The 20,337-nt window shown below is 43.1% G+C and overlaps 1 protein-coding gene across 1 annotated transcript; it reads right to left on the bottom strand.

The window, feature by feature from the left end:
* Positions 1 to 5,524: 5,524 nt before the first annotated feature.
* On the bottom strand, positions 5,525 to 19,219 carry LOC121843635 (AT-rich interactive domain-containing protein 5B-like; the record flags this gene model as incomplete). The annotated part of the gene is given in 4 exon segments (XM_042313380.1): positions 5,525 to 5,609; positions 5,611 to 5,766; positions 18,157 to 18,411; positions 18,741 to 19,219. Coding segments are annotated over 4 exon segments (517 nt in total), but the record flags the coding sequence as incomplete, so codon positions are not given.
* Between the last annotated feature and the right edge of the window lie 1,118 nt (positions 19,220 to 20,337).

Below are 20,337 nucleotides of genomic sequence, written 5' to 3'. Positions count from 1 at the left end.
TTTGTCCTCCAAACACGACGAGTTGAGTTTTTACCAAAAAGTTCTATTTTGGTTTCATCAGACCATATGACATTCTCCCAATCTTCTTCTGGATCATCCAAATGCTCACTAGCAAACTTCAGACGGGCCTGGACATGTACTGGCTTAAGCAGGGGGACACGTCTGGCACTGCAGGATTTGAGTCCCTGGCGACGTAGTGTGTTACTAATGGTAGGCTTTGTTACTTTGGTCCCAGCTCTCTGCAGGTCATTCACTAGGTCAAACGGGGGGTGTGGTTCTGGGATTTTTGCTCACCGTTCTTGTGATCATTTTGACCCCACTGGGTGAGATCTTGCGTGGAGCCACAGATCGAGGGAGATTATCAGTGGTCTTGTGTGTTTTCAATTTCCTAATAATTGCTCCTACAGTTGATTTCTTCAAACCAAGCTGCTTACCTATTGCAGATTCAGTCTTCCCAGCCTGGTGCAGGTCTACAATTTTGTTTCTGGTGTCCTTTGACAGCTCTTTGGTCTTGGCCATAGTGGAGTTTGGAGTGTGACTGTTTGAGGTTGTGGACAGGTGTCTTTTATACTGATAACAAGTTCAAACAGGTGCCATTAATACAGGTAACGAGTAGAGGACAGAGGAGCCTCTTAAAGAAGAAGTTACAGGTCTGTGAGAGCCAGAAAGCTTGTTTGTTGGTGACCAAATACTTATTTTCCACCATAATTTGCAAATTAATTAATTAAAAATCCTACAATGTGATTTTCTGGATTTTTTTTTTCTTCTCATTTTGTCTGTCATAGTTGAAGTGTACCTATGATGAAAACAACAGGCCTCTCATCTTTTAAGTGGGAGAACTTGCACAATTGGTGGCTGACTAAATACTTTTTTGCCCCACTGTACCACCCACCACTGCGACCTGTATGCTCTAGTTGGCTGGCCCTCGCTACATATTCGTCGTCAGACCCATTGGCTCCAGGTCATCTATAAGTCTATGCTAGGTAAAGCTCCACTTTATCTCGGCTCACTGGTTACGATAACAACACCCACCAGTGGCACGTGCTCCAGCAGGTACATCTCACTGGTCATCCCCAAAGCCAACACCTCCTTTGGTTGCCTTTCCTTACAGTTCTCTGCTGCCAAGACTGGAACGAATTGCAAAAATCGCTGAAGCTGGAAACTTATATTTCCCTCATTAACGAAGAAGACTGCTTGTCTAGCTAGCTAAGATTTTGAAAGTATGATGTTGAAAAAATGTGTCTAGATAAAATTACGTCAAAGAATGTTCTATCTGTGGCCAATGACCTTGAGTCTTCTTGGATGGGCACTTCTACAGTAAATCTATGGCAGCACCCAAGAGGGTTTGAACTGCCTAACTCTCCCTGTAGATTCTGCGGTGACGTAGTGTCTCCATGAGTGACAGAACACTGATCACGGCACAACTAGAGGAGATTACCAACCTCTACGCTCTGTATTTTCACTGGCTGCCCCTCCACCACAGAAAGCACTGAGCTGAAACACCTGCATTTAAGAGCTGCCTTACTCAAGAAGGAAACCATGTTTGTATGAGGCTTCATTAACTCAAGGGGAATTTTTTTTTTTACATTGTTTGCAAACTGACTGATATGTGACATGAAATAACATGCAAAATAGGCCAATTATTATTATTTTGTTGTAAAAAAAATTAGCTGAACAGGTGGGGCTCCAAACTGATTGAGGCCCTCTCCTGATCTCTTTCCATTCTTACAAAGACTTAGTACAGGGATTGTTGAAAGTTGGGAAAATCATTATCTGGCACAAATTTCATTTTTATAGTTGAACATTTTTTATTTAGGTATATTATTTGAGATTAAAAAATAAAATATAGAACATTTAGGGAATCGTATAAGGGGAAAGATTTGCTTTATCTAAATATTTTCTATATTAATCATATCAAATCAAATATGATTTGGCACATGCTTGGTAAACAACAGGTGTAGTAGACTGTCACACTCTGACCATCATTTGCGTTGTTTGTTTCTATGTTTTGTTTGGTCAGGGTGTGATATGAGTGGGCATTCTATGTTGCATGTCTAGTTAGTCTGTTTCTATTTGTTTTGGCCTGATATGGTTCTCAATCAGGGGCAGGTGCTTGTCGTTGTCTCTGATTGGGAACCATATTTAGGTAACCTGTTTTGTATTGTGGTTGGTGGGTTATTGTCTATGTGAAGTTGCCTGTGTCTGCACTCGTTGGTCATAGCGTCTTGTTGTTTTTGTTGGACTGCTCTTCGTGTTCGTCCTTGAATAAGAGAAGAATGCATTCTAATCACGCTGTGCTTTGGTCTCCCCTTTACGACGATCGTGACACTAACAGTGAAATGCTGACTGACGGGCCCTTAAGATCAATGCAGAGATATATTTTTTGAAATACAAAAATAATAACATGAGGAATAAATACACAATGAATAATGATAACTTGGCTATGTACACGGGGTGCCAGTACTGAGTCAATGTGCAGGGGTACCAGGTAATAACATGGCTATATACACAGGGTGCCAGTACTGAGTCAATGTGCAGGGGTACCAGGTAATAACATGACTATATACACAGGGTGCCAGTACTGAGTCAATGTGCAGGGGTACCAGGTAATAACATGGCTATATACACAGGGTGCCAGTACTGAGTCAATGTGCAGGGGTACCAGGTAATAACATGACTATATATACGGGGTGCCAGTACTGAGTCAATGTGCAGGGGTACCAGGTAATAACATGACTATATATACGGGGTGCCAGTACTGAGTCAATGTGCAGGGGTACCAGGTAATAACATGGTTATATACACAGGGTGCCAGTACTGAGTCAATGTGCAGGGGTACCAGGTAATAACATGACTATATACACAGGGTGCCAGTACTGAGTCAATGTGCAGGGGTACCAGGTAATAACATGACTATATACGGGGTGCCAGTACTGAGTCAATGTGCAGGGGTACCAGGTAATAACATGACTATATATACACAATACTGAGTCAATGTGCAGGGGTACTGAGTCAATGTGCAATACTGAGTCAATGTGCAGGTACCAGGTAATAACATGACTATATATACGGGGTGCCAATACTGAGTCAATGTGCAGGGGTACCAGGTAATAACATGGCTATATACACGGGGTGCCAGTACTGAGTCAATGTGCAGGGGTAGGTAATAACAGGTATATACACAGGGTGGTACTGAGTCAATGTGCATAGGTAATAACATGGGGGGTGCCAGTACTGAGTCAATGTGCAGGGGTACCAGGTAATAACATGGCTATATACACAGGGTGCCAGTACTGAGTCAATGTGCAGGGGTACCAGGTAATAACATGGCTATATACACAGGGTGCCAGTACTGAGTCAATGTGCAGGGGTACCAGGTAATAACATGACTATATACGGGGGGTGCCAGTACTGAGTCAATGTGCAGGGGTACCAGGTAATAACATGGCTATATACACAGGGTGCCAGTACTGAGTCAATGTGCAGGGTACCAGGTAATAACATGGCTATATACACAGGGTGCCAGTACTGAGTCAATGTGCAGGGGTACCAGGTAATAACATGACTATATATACGGGGTGTCAATACTGAGTTGATGTGCAGGGGTACCAGGTAATAACATGACTATATATACGGGGTGCCAATACTGAGTCAATGTGCAGGGGTACCAGGTAATAACATGGTTATATACACAGGGTGTCAGCACAGAGATGATGTGCAGGGGTACCAGGTAATAACATGGTTATATACACAGGGTGTCAGCACTGAGACGATGTGCACCAGGTAATAACATGGTTATATACATACCAGTACCGAGACGATGTGCAGGGGTATGAGGTAGATATGTAAATACTGCATGCTACAGACCTGACCTCTACCTCATCATACTGCATGCTACAGACATGACCTCTACCTCATCTCATACTGCATGCTACAGACATGACCTCTACTTCTCATCATACTGCATGCTACAGACATGACCTCTACCTCCTCATACTGCATGCTACAGACATGACCTCTACTTCCTCATACTGCATGCTACAGACATGACCTCTACTTCCTCATACTCATACTGCATGCTTCAGACATGACATCTACTTCCTCATACTGCATGCTACAGACATGACATCTACTTCCTCATACTGCATGCTACAGACATGACATCTACTTCATCATACTGCATGCTACAGACATGACATCTACTTCATCATACTGCATGCATACAGACATGACATCTACTTCCTCATACTGCATGCTACAGACATGACATCTACCTCATCCTACTGCATGCTACAGACCTGACATCTACCTCATCCTACTGCATGCTACAGACCTGACATCTACCTCGTCATACTGCATGCTACAGACATGACATCTACTTCGTCATTCTGCATGCTACAGACCTCTACCTCATCATACTGCATGCTACAGACATGACCTCTACTTCCTCATGCTGCATGCTTCAGACATGACCTCTACTTCCTCATGCTGCATGCTTCAGACATGACATCTACTTCCTCATACTGCATGCTACAGACATGACCTCTACCTCATCCTACTGCATGCTACAGACATGACCTCTACCTCATCATACTGCATGCTACAGACCTCTACTTCATCATACTGCATGCTACAGACATGACATCTACTTCGTCATACTGCATGCTACAGACATGACATCCACTTCGTCATTCTGCATGCTACAGACCTCTACTTCCTCATACTGCATGCTACATACCTGACATCTACTTCGTCATACTGCATGCTACAGACATGACATCTACCTCATCATACTGCATGCTACAGACAGACCTCTACTTCATCATACTGCATGCTACAGACATGACATCTACCTTCCTCATACTGCATGCTACAGACATGACATCTACTTCCTCATACTGCATGCTACAGACATGACATCTACTTCATCATACTGCATGCTACAGACATGACCTCTACCTCATCATACTGCATGCTACAGACCTGACATCTACTTCATCATACTGCATGCTACAGACATGACATCTACTTCATCATACTGCATGCTACAGACATGACATCTACCTTCATCATGCACTGCATGCTACAGACCTCTACTTCATCATACTGCATGCTACAGACATGACATCTACTTCATCATACTGCATGCTACAGACATGACCTCTACCTCATCATACTGCATGCTACAGACCTCTACTTCATCATACTGCATGCTACAGACATGACATCTACTTCCTCATACTGCATGCTACAGACATGACATCTACTTCCTCATACTGCATGCTACAGACATGACATCTACTTCATCATACTGCATGCTACAGACATGACATCTACTTCCTCATACTGCATGCTACAGACATGACATCTACCTCATCATACTGCATGCTACAGACATGACCTCTCCTCATCATACTGTCATGCTACAGACATGACATCTACTTCGTCATACTGCATGCTATAGACATGAACAGATGAGATGAAAGAGCGTAAAGTCAGAGAGAAAGAGAAATGCCAGTGTTACCTAGTAGAGTCTTGTCCTTTAAAACGTCTTTGATGTTGAGGCCGCTGTTGAGTATTGACTCTCTGTACCGGTGGAGGACGGGGGCGTCTCTGTCCATTCTTCTCCAGCTCTTGGAGCACCTCACTGGGCTTTAGAGGTGCAGCCTTCAGGCCCCTGCTCCAACCTGAAGAGTCCCATACAGTCCATCTGACCAGGTCCTGTAACTTCACCACCACCTTCTCAGACGCAGCCAGGACCTCATCCTGCAGACAGGCGGGAGATAATATAATGGAATATCATATCATATAACAAAGTAGTTCAAACATGAGACAATTTAGGAGGGGGCTGTTGACCATTGACTCTCTGAATATTAAAACACAACAGCACCATCACACAGAGACCTGAGAGATATCTTCCTGAGTCAGACCAGCTCCATCACAGAGAGAGAGTTGGTCTTCCTGAGTCAGACCAGCTCCATCACAGAGAGAACAAGTTGGTCTTCCTGAGTCAGACCAGCTCCATCACAGAGAGAGAGTTGGTCTTCCTGAGTCAGACCAGCTCCATCACAGAGAGAGAGTTGGTCTTCCTGAGTCAGACCAGCTCCATCACAGAGAGAGAGGATTGGTCTTCCTGTCTTCCTGAGTCAGACCAGCTCCATCACAGAGAGAGAGTTGGTCTTCCTGAGTCAGACCAGCTCCATCACAGAGAGAGAGTTGGTCTTCCTGAGTCAGACCAGCTCCATCACAGACTTCAGCAGACCAGCTCCATCACAGAGCGAGAGGATGGTCTTCCTGAGTCAGACCAGCTCCATCACAGAGCGAGAGGATGTCTTCCTGAGTCTGACCCGTCACATCACAGAGAGAGAGAGCTTGTCTTCCTAAGTGTTACGGTTTTCTTCCGTCGAAGGAGAGGCGGACCAAAATGCAGCGTGGTTACTTGTATACATCTTTAATAAAGATGAAAACACGACCAATACAAAACAACAAACGTAACGTGAAAACCTAAACAGCCTATCTGGTGCAAACAAACACAGAGACAGGAACAATCACCCACCAAACACTCAAAGAATATGGCTGCCTAAATATGGTTCCCAATCAGAGACAACGATAAACACCTGCATCTGATTGAGAACCACTTCAGGCAACCATAGACTTTTCTAGATAACCCCAATATACCACAATCCCAATACCTACAAAAAAAAACAAGACAAAACACACCACATAATAAACCCATGTCACACCCTGGCCTGACCAAAATAATAAAGAAAACACAAAATACTAAGAACAGGGCGTGACACTCCCATTACTATAGAATCATCCTATATAGCTCCATCTCCCATTACTATAGAATCATCCTATATAGCTCCATCTCCATTACTATTAGAATCATCCTATATAGCTCCATCTCCCATTACTATAGAATCATCCTATATAGCTCCATCTCCCATATCTATATAGCTCCATCTCCCATATCTATAGAGTCATCCTATATAGCTCCATCTCCCATATCTATAGAGTCATCCTATATAGCTCCATCTCCCATTACAAACCTACATTTAGTATTTTTTATTTTTCATTTTTCCATGATCTAATTTGCATTGCACCAATCTATGTACTTGTATTATTGTGTTATTATCCATTGTTCATGTTCTGTATTTTCTATATCTATAAGAACGTTCCTATTCACAGAGTTAATCGTGTTAAATTCTATGTTCTGTAGAGGTGAACATGGAATGACAAAGACATGTCCAAGAGTTCCAGAGTAAAAACAAAACATTTGACTATTTGAACCTCAAAATGGCCAATTCCATAGGAATACCGACAGACTAGAATTTCCACCTTGAAACAGAAGCCCAGTTCTGACTACATCCCTCTATTATAAATAACAGCTCTGACTATAGTCCTCTACTATAAATAACAGCTCTGACTATAGTCCTCTATTATAAGTAACAGTTCTGACTATAGTCCTCTATTATAAGTAACAGTTCTGACTACATCCCTCTATTATAAATAACAGTTCAGACTATAGTCCTCTATTATAAGTAACAGTTCTGACTATAGTTCTCTATTATAAGTAACAGCAGCCCAGTTCTGACTATAGTCCTCTATTATAAGTAACAGTTCTGACTATAGTCATCTATTATAAGTAACAGCTCTGACTATAGTCCTCTATTATAAGTAACAGTTCTGACTATAGTCATCTATTATAAGTAACAGCTCTGACTATAGTCCTCTATTATAAGTAACAGTTCTGACTATAGTCCTCTACTATAAGTAACAGTTCTGACTATAGTCCTCTAGTATAAGTAACAGTTCTGACTATAGTCCTCTACTATAAGTAACAGTTCTGACTATAGTCTTCTATTATAAGTCACAGTTCTGACTATAGTCCTCTATTATAAGTAACAGTTCTGACTACATCCCTCTATTATAAATAACAGCTCTGACTATAGTCCTCTACTATAAATAACAGCTCTGACTATAGTCCTCTATTATAAGTAACAGTTCTGACTACATCCCTCTATTATAAATAACAGTTCTGACTATAGTCCTCTACTATAAGTAACAGTTCTGACTACATCCCTCTATTATAAATAACAGTTCTGACTATAGTCCTCTACTATAAGTAACAGTTCTGACTATAGGGAGGGACTGGAAGTAACAGTTCTGACTACATCCCTCTATAAAACCAAATTAAACATTATTAAACCTAATAGCGACGCAGCAAACTATAGTCCTTATTGGCTATTGATCTGGAGAATATGAGAATAACTCTTCTTCCTGATCGTTCAGTTTGTTTACCTTGTAGTTGTAAACCTGTTCTGAGAAACATTATAAGAATCCATTCCAATGGTTTAAAAGTTTCCATGTTTTATAAGCTCTGCAAAACAATTCTCTTCTATTAATGACACTTCTGACTACAGGGGAACGGAGGAATTAGCCGCTCAGAGGGGAGCTCAGAGGGGGGGGTGAGAGCTCTACTATAAACAGAGAGAGAGGGGGGAGAGAGAGATAAGAGAGTTCTGGGAGAGAGAGAGATAACAGTTCTCTGACTATAGTCCTCTATTATAAGGGGGAACAGTTCTGAGAGAGAGGGGGGATAAATAACAGTTCTGACTATAGTCCTCTATTATAAGGGGGGGACAGAGAGGGGGGAGCGAGTCCTCTAGATAAGTAGAGAGTTCTGACTATAGTCCTCTAGATAAGTAACAGTTCTGACTAGAGAGAGAAATCAGTTCTGAGAGAGTCCTCTACTATAAGTAACAGTTCTGACTATAGTCCTCTATTATAAGTAACAGTTCTGAGGGGAGAGAGAGAGAGGGGGTGACTATAGTCCTCTAGCTATAAGTAACAGTTCTGACTATAGTCCTCTACTATAAGTGAAGCAGCAGTAATGTTGAGAAACCCACTGACAGTTTTATACAGAATGTTTCACTCCAGTGCTTCAGGGGTCAGGCCAAGAATTCCCCAGGTCACTGCAGATTTGTCCACCTGCTTGCACGCCTATTGAGTTATTGACCTGCTAACATGAACAATGTGCTCAGCAGACACAGAGGGAAAGCTTTGCTTGCTGTTAAAAGTTAAATGAACAATTGTTTCTTTCAATAATCGATCTAGTTCAAAGCCTGAGTTAATTACATGGTGGGATCTGATAAAACACCACAGCTGAAATAAAGCCTTTATATCAGAAAATACATCTGTCATATTATGCCACTGGAAGAATCCAAACAGTTGAGGATCAGACTGCTAATCTGCATGTGGATCTCAGTGTGACAAAACAACATGGCTGCCTCACATTTGAAGTGTTGATATTCCACATGGCTGATATTGTGATGTATCGTTATTATTATTATTATTAAAAAGTCCTTACTTCCTCTCCCTCCTCTCTAAACAGCAGTGTGATTTCCTCTGAGCTCTATGAGAAAGATAATAATGTCTGGGGCACCAGCATGTTCAGTTCAGAAACCTATTCTGACTACCACTGTGAATGTCTGGGACACCAGCATGTTCAGTTCAGGAATCTATTCTGACTACCACTGTGAATGTCTGGGGACACCAGCGTGTTCAGTTCAGGAATCTATTCTGACTACCACTGTGAATGTCTGGGACACCAGCGTGTTCAGTTCAGGAATCTATTCTGACTACCACTGTGAATGTCTGGGGACACCAGCTGTTCAGTTCAGAAACCTATTCTGACTACCACTGTGAATGTCTGGGACACCAGCATGTTCAGTTCAGGAATCTATTCTGACTACCACTGTGAATGTCTGGGACACCAGCGTGTTCAGTTCAGGAATCTATTCTGACTACCACTGTGAATGTCTGGGGACACCAGCGTGTTCAGTTCAGAAACCTATTCTGACTACCACTGTGAATGTCTGGGACACCAGCATGTTCAGTTCAGGAATCTATTCTGACTACCACTGTGAATGTCTGGGGACACCAGCGTGTTCAGTTCAGGAAACTATTCTGACTAGCACTGTGAATGTCTGGGGACACCAGCATGTTCAGTTCAGAAACCTATTCTGACTACCACTGTGAATGTCTGGGGACACCAGCATGTTCAGTTCAGGAACCTATTCTGACGAGCACTGTGAATGTCTGGGGACACCAGCATGTTCAGTTCAGGAACCTATTCTGACGAGCACTGTGAATGTCTGGGACACCAGCATGTTCAGTTCAGGAATCTATTCTGACTACCACTGTGAATGTCTGGGGACACCAGCATGTTCAGTTCAGAAACCTATTCTGACTACCACTGTGAATGTCTGGGACACCAGTATGTTCAGTTCCAGGAACCTATTCTGACTACCACTGTGAATGTCTGGGACACCAGCATGTTCAGTTCAGGAACCTATTCTGACTACCACTGTGAATGTCTGGGGACACCAGCATGTTCAGTTCAGGAACCTATTCTGACTACCACTGTGAATGTCTGGGACACCAGCGTGTTCAGTTCAGGAACCTATTCTGACTACCACTGTGAATGTCTGGGACACCAGCATGTTCAGTTCCTGAGGAATCTATTCTGACTACCACTGTGAATGTCTGGGACACCAGCGTGTTCAGTTCAGGAATCTATTCTGACTACCACTGTGAATGTCTGGGACACCAGCATGTTCAGTTCAGGAATCTATTCTGACTACCACTGTGAATGTCTGGGACACCAGCATGTTCAGTTCAGGAATCTATTCTGACTACCACTGTGAATGTCTGGGACACCAGCGTGTTCAGTTCAGGAATCTATTCTGACTACCACTGTGAATGTCTGGGACACCAGCATGTTCAGTTCAGGAACCTATTCTGACTACCACTGTGAATGTCTGGGACACCAGCATGTTCAGTTCAGGAATCTATTCTGACTACCACTGTGAATGTCTGGGGACACCAGCGTGTTCAGTTCAGGAAACTATTCTGACTAGCACTGTGAATGTCTGGGGACACCAGCGTGTTCAGTTCAGAAACCTATTCTGACTACCACTGTGAATGTCTGGGACACCAGCATGTTCAGTTCAGGAACCTATTCTGACGAGCACTGTGAATGTCTGGGGACACCAGCATGTTCAGTTCAGGAACCTATTCTGACTAGCACTGTGAATGTCTGGGACACCAGCATGTTCAGTTCAGGAATCTATTCTGACTACCACTGTGAATGTCTGGGGACACCAGCGTGTTCAGTTCAGGAACCTATTCTGACTACCACTGTGAATGTCTGGGACACCAGCATGTTCAGTTCAGGAACCTATTCTGACTACCACTGTGAATGTCTGGGGACACCAGCATGTTCAGTTCAGGAACCTATTCTGACTACCACTGTGAATGTCTGGGACACCAGCATGTTCAGTTCAGGAATCTATTCTGACTAGCACTGTGAATGTCTGGGACACCAGCATGTTCAGTTCAGGAATCTATTCTGACTAGCACTGTGAATGTCTGGGACACCAGCATGTTCAGTTCAGGAACCTATTCTGACTACCACTGTGAATGTCTGGGGACACCAGCATGTTCAGTTCAGAAACCTATTCTGACTACCACTGTGAATGTCTGGGACACCAGTATGTTCAGTTCAGGAACCTATTCTGACTACCACTGTGAATGTCTGGGACACCAGCATGTTCAGTTCAGGAACCTATTCTGACTACCACTGTGAATGTCTGGGGACACCAGCATGTTCAGTTCAGGAACCTATTCTGACTAGGCACTGTGAATGTCTGGGACACCAGCATGTTCAGTTCAGGAATCTATTCTGACTACACTGTGAATGTCTGGGACACCAGCATGTTCAGTTCAGGAACCTATTCTGACTACCACTGTGAATGTCTGGGGACACCAGCATGTTCAGTTCAGGAACTATTCTGACGAGCACTGTGAATGTCTGGGACACCAGCATGTTCAGTTCAGAAACCTATTCTGACTACCACTGTGAATGTCGGGGACACCAGCGTGTTCAGTTCAGAAACCTATTCTGACTACCACTGTGAATGTCTGGGGACACCAGCATGTTCAGTTCAGAAACCTATTCTGACTACCACTGTGAATGTCTGGGACACCAGCATGTTCAGTTCAGGAATCTATTCTGACTACCACTGTGAATGTCTGGGGACACCAGCATGTTCAGTTCAGGAACTGACTACCACTGTGAATGTCTGGGACACCAGCATGTTCAGTTCAGGAACCTGACACTGTTTATGTCTGGGGACACCAGCATGTTCAGTTCTGGAACCTATTCTGAGTCACTGTGAATGTCACACAGAACAATATTACTTTACATAGAAACAAGCTGATGATCTAATGCTGTTCCACTGAAAATACAAACATGGCCGTCCCAAGTCACAGGGTCTGAGTCTGCCTCAATTCCCTCTCCTCTCTCTGCACCCCCGTCCCAAGTCACAGGGCTGACTGAATAGTCCCAAGTCACAGGGCTGACTGTTTAGTCTCAAGTCACAGGGCTGACTGTTTAGTCCCAAGTCACAGGGCTGACTGTTTAGTCCAAGTCACAGGGCTGACTGTTTAGTCCCAAGTCACAGGGCTGACTGTTTAGTCCCAAGTCACAGGGCTGACTGAAGTCCCAAGTCACAGGGCTGACTGTTTAGTCCCAAGTCACAGGGCTGACTGTTTAGTCCCAAGTCACAGGGCTGACTGTTTAGTCCCAAGTCACAGGGCTGACTGTTTAGTCCCAAGTCACAGGGCTGACTGTTTAGTCCCAAGTCACAGGGGCTGACTGTTTAGTCCCAAGTCACAGGGCTGACTGTTTAGTCCCAAGTCACAGGGCTGACTGTTTAGTCCCAAGTCACAGGGCTGACTGTTTAGTCCCAAGTCACAGGGCTGACTGTTTAGCCCAAGTCACAGGGCTGACTGTTTAGTCCCAAGTCACAGGGCTGACTGTTTAGCCCCAAGTCACAGGGCTGACTGTTTAGTCCAAGTCACAGGGCTGACTGTTTAGTCCTCTCAATAACAACAGAGAGAGACTAGAGACTACATGACCAAAAGTATGTGGGCACCTACCTGTCGAAAATCTAATTCCAAAATCATGGGCATTAATATGGATTTCGTTCTCCCCTTTGCTGCTATAACAGCCTCCACTCTTCTGGAGAGGCTTTCCACTAAACGTGGGTACATTGCTGAGGGGACTTGCCACTGATGTTGGGCGATTAGGCCTGGCTCGCAGTCAGCGTTCCAATTCATCCCAAAGGTGTTCAATGGGGTTGAGGTTTGGGCTCTGTGCAGGCCAGTAAAGTTCTTCCACATGATCTTGACACACCATTTCTGATTGGACATCGCTTTGTGCACGGGGACATTCTCATGCTGAAACAGGAAAGGGCTTTCCCCAAACTGTTGCCACAAAGTTGGAAGCACAGAATCGTCTAGAATGTCATTGTATGTTGTAGCGTTAAAATTTCCCTTCACAGGAACTAAGGAAAAACAGCCCCAGACCATTATTCCTCCTCCACCAACTTTGCAGTTGGCACTATGCATTGGGGTAGGTAGCGTTCTACTGGCATCCGCCAAAACCAGATTCATCTGTTGGACTCCCAGATGGTGAAGTGTGATTCATCACTCCAGAGAACGTGTTTCCACCATCGAGAGTCCAATAGCGGCGAGCTTTACACCACTCCAGCCAACGCTTGGCATCGCGCATGGTGATCTTAGGCTTGTGTGCGGCTTCTAGGCCATGGAAACCCATTTCATGAAGCTCCCGACGAACAGTTCTTGTGCTGACGTTGCTTCCAGGGCAGTTTGGAACTTGGTAGTGAGTGTTAAATCACTCTGCAGTCCCGTTCTGTGAGGCCTGTGTGGCCTACCACTTGGTGGCTGAGCCTTTGTTGCTCCTAGACGTTTCCACTTCACAATAACAGCACTTACAGTTGACCAGGTTGACCAGAAAACTGACTTGTTGGAAAGGTAGCATCCTATGAAAGTCACTGAGCTCTTCAGTAGGGGCCATTCTTCTGACAATGTTTGTCTATGGAGAATGCATGGCTATGTGCTCGATTTTATACACCTGTCAGCAACGGGTGTAGCTGAAATAGCCAGAATCGACTAATTTAAAGGGGTGTCCATATACTTTTGTATATATAGTGTATGACATGCCTGTCAAACCACTTGGCTGGAGCAGTAGGGGACCTCGTCTCAGCTACACTAGAGCTTTGTGTTGATGTGTAGTGTTACAACAGCTAGGTAGAGTAACATACAGTTGAGGGAGCTTAGTGTTGATGTGTAGTGTTACAACAGCTAGGTAGAGTAACATACATAGTCAAACTGCTGATGGATTCAGATACTGATCTATTTATAGAAAGCTGTTTTACTTCTGCCTGACTAAAAGCATTATTCCTGGGGGTTGCAAAGGCCGGCCGCAGCTTCGGCAGTGTGCTGCTGATATTCACAGAGAGGAGAAAAGCTGTCCAACAACTGGCTCCAATATCATGGAAACCATGAGGACAATATACTTTAGTTTAGCTCCCAGGGGTGCATCCCAAATGACACCCTATTCCCTTCTTATTGCACTACTTTTGAACAGAGCCCATTGGTCTCCATAGTGCACTGGGGAACAGGATGTCATTTAAGACCATGGCCTAACCTATTCTAGTTTCTGTTCTGTTCCAACTGATGACATCACACATAACACCACAGCCTTCCATCTGATTAATAAATACACAACAACTGATGACATCACACATAATAACACCACGGCCTTCCATCTGATTAATAAATACACAACAACTGATGACATCACACATAATAACACCACGGCCTTCCATCTGATTAATAAATACACAACAACTGATGACATCACACATAAAAACACCACTACATTACACTGTGCTACCAGGTAATAACATGGCTACATTACACTGTGCTACCAGGTAATAACATGGCTACATTACACTGTGCTACCAGGTAATAACATGGCTTTATACAGGAAGTACCAGGTAATAACATGGTTATATACAGGGAGTACCAGGTAATAACATGGTTATATACAGGGAGTACCAGGTAATAACATGGTTATATACAGGGAGTACCAGGTAATAACATGGTTATATACAGGGAGTACCAGGTAATAACATGGTTATATACAGGGAGTACCAGGTAATAACATGGCTATATACAGGAAGTACCAGGTAATAACATGGTTATATACAGGGAGTACCAGGTAATAACATGGTTATATACAGGGAGTACCAGGTAATAACATGGTTATATACAGGGAGTACCAAGTAATAACATGGTTATATACAGGGAGGACCAGGTAATAACATGGTTATATACAGGGAGTACCAGGTAATAGCATGGCTATATACAGGGAGTACCAGGTAATAACATGGCTATATACAGGAAGTACCAGGTAATAACATGGCTATATACAGGAAGTACCAGGAAATAACATGGCTATATACAGGGAGTACCAGGTAATAACATGGCTATATACAGGGAGTACCAGGTAATAACATGGCCTCCTATATACAGGGGGTACCGGTACAGAGTCAATGTGGAGGCTATATACAGGGGGTACCGGTACAGAGTCAGCGTGCGGGGGCACAGGTTAGTCTGGGTAATTTGTACATGTAGGTAGGGGTGAAGTGACTATGCATAGATAATAAAGAGCTAGTAACAGTGTAAATAGTCCGGTGGCCATTTGAGGTAGTAGGATAAGCAAGATAACTCTGTCTCTCTGTCTCTCTCTCTCTCTCTCTCTCTCTCTCTCTCAAACCTTCAGGATAAATACCTTACATCGAGTGCCTCTCAAACCAAAACCTAATTTCCATTTTATTTGATGGATGTGTTATTCTGTGCAAATGCAATTCAGTTTTCCAATTTGCTGAGGGCAGTGTAAATGTTGTGGCCAGGTTCACACTCAATCACATTGTTGTTTAGATTCTCCATATGGGGCTAATTTTCCTACAGCTCTTAAAACATTCAGGAACAATTGGCTGACACACACACAGTTTAACATTATCAGGTTACGTGACTAATCATTGATTATAACTGATCAATAAAACATACAATAACCCTAGCATCGGTTATCCTAAATTATAAACTGGGTGGTTCGAGACCTGAATACCACGGGTATGACAAAACATGTATTTTTACTGCTCTTATTATATTGGTAACCAGTTTATAACAGCAATAAGGCACCTTGGGGGTTTGTGATATACGGCCAATATACCACGGCTAAGGGCTGAGTCCATGCACTCCGAGTTGGCTATATACCACACCCCCCCCCCGTGCCTTATTGCTTAATTATACTGAACTTGTTTTGAATAAAGTGTTGTCCTTGGGCTGGTAATCCTATCCACCTGGCTGTCTCTGGAACACCTATCATGTAAACTGTAATGATTTATTGTCATGGGCATAGTTAAAGAAAGGGTCAATAAAAATGTCATTATAAAAAATGTACTCAACACATTTCAAAGAAAATCATTCAGCTTGTGGGAGGATGTGGGCGGGGAGGAGGAGGAGAGGAGGAGAAGGAGGAGGAGGGAGGAGGAGGAGGGGGGGGAGGAGGGAAGGAGGAGGAGGGGGGGGGGGAGGAGGGAAGGAGGAGAGGAGGAGAAGGAGGAGGAGGGAGGAGGAAGAGGAGAGGGGGTGAAGGGGGATGGGAGGATGGGAGGAGGAGGAGGGGGGGTGGGAGGATAGGAGGAGGAGGGGAGGGAGGGAGGATGGGAGGATAGGAGGAGGAGGGGAGGGGAGGAGGGAAGGAGGAGGAGAGGAGGCGGGTAGGAGAGGAGGAGGAGGAGGAGAGGAGGAGGGGTGGGAAGAGGGTAGCTCCAACAGATGACAAGTTAGTTAGAGGGTCTGAATATGGGTCTAGTTAACTGAACTAACAGCAGGTTAACTCTGGTTTTACTCTTTTCCACCTTGTTACATTGACTAAACATCCAGCTCTATTCGGGCTGAAGTTTCTATAATATCAAGTTCAATTTTCTGCAGTGAGACCTTGACATTCTCCGGAGCAGCAGATACAGAAAACCTGTTGCTTATTATGAGAAGGAAATGTGATCCTCCGCTCCTCGGGGGGTTCAACAGTGAGAGAGGAGTTGTTTTCTTTGTAATGTGTCTGACTGATTACAGCAGCATAACAAATAAAATACATACCTCCTTTACTACGCTACATTACGGATGTGGCCAGCCGCTGAGCGTTTCCACTCCATTGCCTTGTTCCATAATGCATTACATTCTTGAAATAGCGCAGATAATAATGCACGCAGCGCAACTCATCAAGTCGATGCGGCACTTAAAGGGTTAAGTTTTCATGCATTTTTCTTTCTCAGAAATTGCCCTGATAGCAGATGCCCCTATCAGCGATACGGAATGAAGCTGCAGCACTTTTCCTTAATAACCTTCACAAATGTCAGCCGACCCGTTAAGGCATCCCAGCTTGGTGCTTTATCTGCTTGTAAATCAATTCCCACAGCCCGGAGAGGGTATGGAGAAAATGTCCGTTTACAATACTTGTAGTCTAGTGTGTGAACGCAGCTGATTCAGGTCTATAATAAAGGCATTGCTTAACATTTGGAGCTGTCTAATAAACGTGACAGATCACATTCACCTTCCCGCTCTAGGTTGTTAATGTAGCTTTACAAAACGCCCATGACAATCAAGAATTCCAATTCATCATATTTACAACCAGTCATGAGGCAATCTACTCGACACTGACAAAATACGGCTTTTGATTCATGGTCTCATGCTTAGGATATCCGCACGGTTCTTCTAAACGGGGATATGAAACATGAAAAGTAGTGATCTAACAACTTTATAATATCACAATCGATGCTTTCACACAGATGGCCAATATATATATATATATATATATATATATATATATATATATGCCTATTTCATCAAACTAACATAAGCGACAAAACAAAATGACTAGTCAGCGCTAGAGCCAGGGGATTGTGTAGAGAGGACAGCAGGTAATTTCAGGCCCCATTAGTAGCCTATGTGACAGGAATAACCGCATCGGTTGTCTCACTAGAGGAAATAAGAGGTGTTATCCGTTTTTGTGTCACACAGAAAGCGGAATCGAGATAGCAGCTCCATTTTGGTCATACCACCGACACAGACATTATTTGAAATGTTATTCGCAGAAGAATGCAGTCTATAATTTAACACACAAAGTATAAGGCAGAAAATAAAGTGTGTAATCACCTCTCCGTGACTGACAGTCCGTCCCTGAGGGGTGTCTTCGGGGAGAAAATAAAGTTTGGAGCTGGATAAAAGTAGTTTTCTGCTTCTTTCTTCCCATAACAGCTGTAGCTCCGCTATGCAGAGCGGTTCCCCGGGTCTACACCTCACTAGGAAAAAGTCTCCCACAGACAGGATCCGAGGATTGGCTTCAATGTCAAACCTAAAAGCCTTGTAGAAAATGTAAGGTCCGTGAAAACCGCAAGGTGAGCCGACCCACTGCGGAAACAGCGATAAGTCATTCATTTCACAGATTACCCAGTACCAGGCATATAAAACAAGCACAAATCAAAAGCAACATGCACTTGATTGAATTGAGACGTTAAAACCGTATAACGATCGCAATATGATTTAAAGGGTACTTTTTTTTAAACAAATGATCTGATAGAACAACATAATGATTTATAAAATAGACTATAAAATGTTGTTAAAAAGTTTCCTGTATTCATGCATTATTGTTATATATAACGCAATATCCGTAACTTTGGCTTCCATCACTAAGAAATGAAATGCGATTAAAGAGAATCGGGGTAGATAATGATAAATACCGTGAGTGAGTTGGGCTCCATCTCGACGCTCTCAACATTCTCTCCAAAACTGTCCGCTTGAATGGACTGCTAAACGGTCCTGGAAGGGAGCAATATATGCGCACGCAGTATTGCGTCCTGCGTCAATATGAAATCTAAATATTAGCAATCTAGTACACCCAAAATGTATGAAAATGTCGTCTAATATTTCTTCCGTGTACTTTATTTCAAATGTACATTTTTGTTGTAGAATTGCAAAAGGAAATAGCCATGATAAATTCCAAAATGCATGGGTGCATGCCCTCAGAGAGAGGCTGGTGTAAAATCCGTATCCATTAAAACATCTGGATGATCTAATTATTGTGATTTGCTCTTGCCGACAGGACACTATCCACATACCGGTGATGCTGCGATACAAACTATATTTATTCAAAACGATTTCAGCCTATAATCATCCAATATGTGTAATAACACAGTTATGTCTCTGTCAGGACCTGAAGCAAGGACGTTTGAATATGTAATAATAAAAAATATCATTTCCTGCAGATGCAAGGTCTCTTTCTCTCTCGCTATGTCTCTCTCTTCCCTATCTCTCTCTATGTCTCTCTCTTTGTCTCTCTCTTCCCTCTCGCTCTGTCTCTCTCTGTCTCTCTCTGTCTCTCTCTGTCTCTCTCTGTCTCTCTCTGTCTCTCTCTGTCTCTCTCTGTCTCTCTCTGTCTCTCTATGTCTCTCTATGTCTCTCTCGCTATGTCTCTCTCTTCCCTCTCTCTCTGTCTCGCTATGTCTGTTCCCTCTCTCTCTTCTTATTTCTGTGAAATCTCGCCGAACCTCTGCTCACGTTCGCCACCTGTGAAATCTCGCTTGCTGCCGGAGACAGATGGGGGCAGTTCCAGAGTTGTTACATTGTGTCTATGCCAGTTAATTAGTTGTTACATTGTGTCTATACCCGTTAATTAGTTGTTACATTGTGTCTATACCCGTTAATTAGTTGTTACATTGTGTCTATGCCAGTTAATTAGTTGTTACATTGTGTCTATACCCATTGTGTCTATATTAGTTGTTACATTGTGTCTATACCCGTTAATTAGTTGTTACATTGTGTCTATACCCGTTAATTAGTTGTTACATTGTGTCTATACCCATTAATTAGTTGTTACATTGTGTCTATACCCGTTAGTTAGTTGTTACATTGTGTCTATACCCGTTAATTAGTTGTTACATTGTGTCTATACCCGTTAATTAGTTGTTACATTGTGTCTATGCCCGTTAATTAGTTGTTACATTGTGTCTATACCCGTTAATTAGTTGTTACATTGTGTCTATTGTTACCCGTTAATTAGTTGTTACATTGTGTCTATGCCCGTTAATTAGTTGTTACATTGTGTCTATACCCGTTAATTGTTACATTGTGTCTATACCCGTTAATTAGTTGTTACATTGTGTCTATAATTAGTTGTTACCTATACCCGTTAATTAGTTGTTACATTGTGTCTATACCCGTTAATTAGTTGTTACATTGTGTCTATACCCGTTAATTAGTTGTTACCTATACCCGTTAATTAGTTGTTACATTGTGTCTATACCCGTTATACCCATTAATTAGTTGTTACATTGTGTC

This window comes from Oncorhynchus tshawytscha, unplaced genomic scaffold, assembly GCF_018296145.1.
Source record: "Oncorhynchus tshawytscha isolate Ot180627B unplaced genomic scaffold, Otsh_v2.0 Un_contig_3926_pilon_pilon, whole genome shotgun sequence".
NCBI classification, from domain to species: Eukaryota; Metazoa; Chordata; class Actinopteri; order Salmoniformes; family Salmonidae; genus Oncorhynchus; species Oncorhynchus tshawytscha.
The sequence above is the reverse complement of the archived record's forward strand: the minus strand, read 5'-3'. Positions and strand labels throughout refer to the sequence as shown.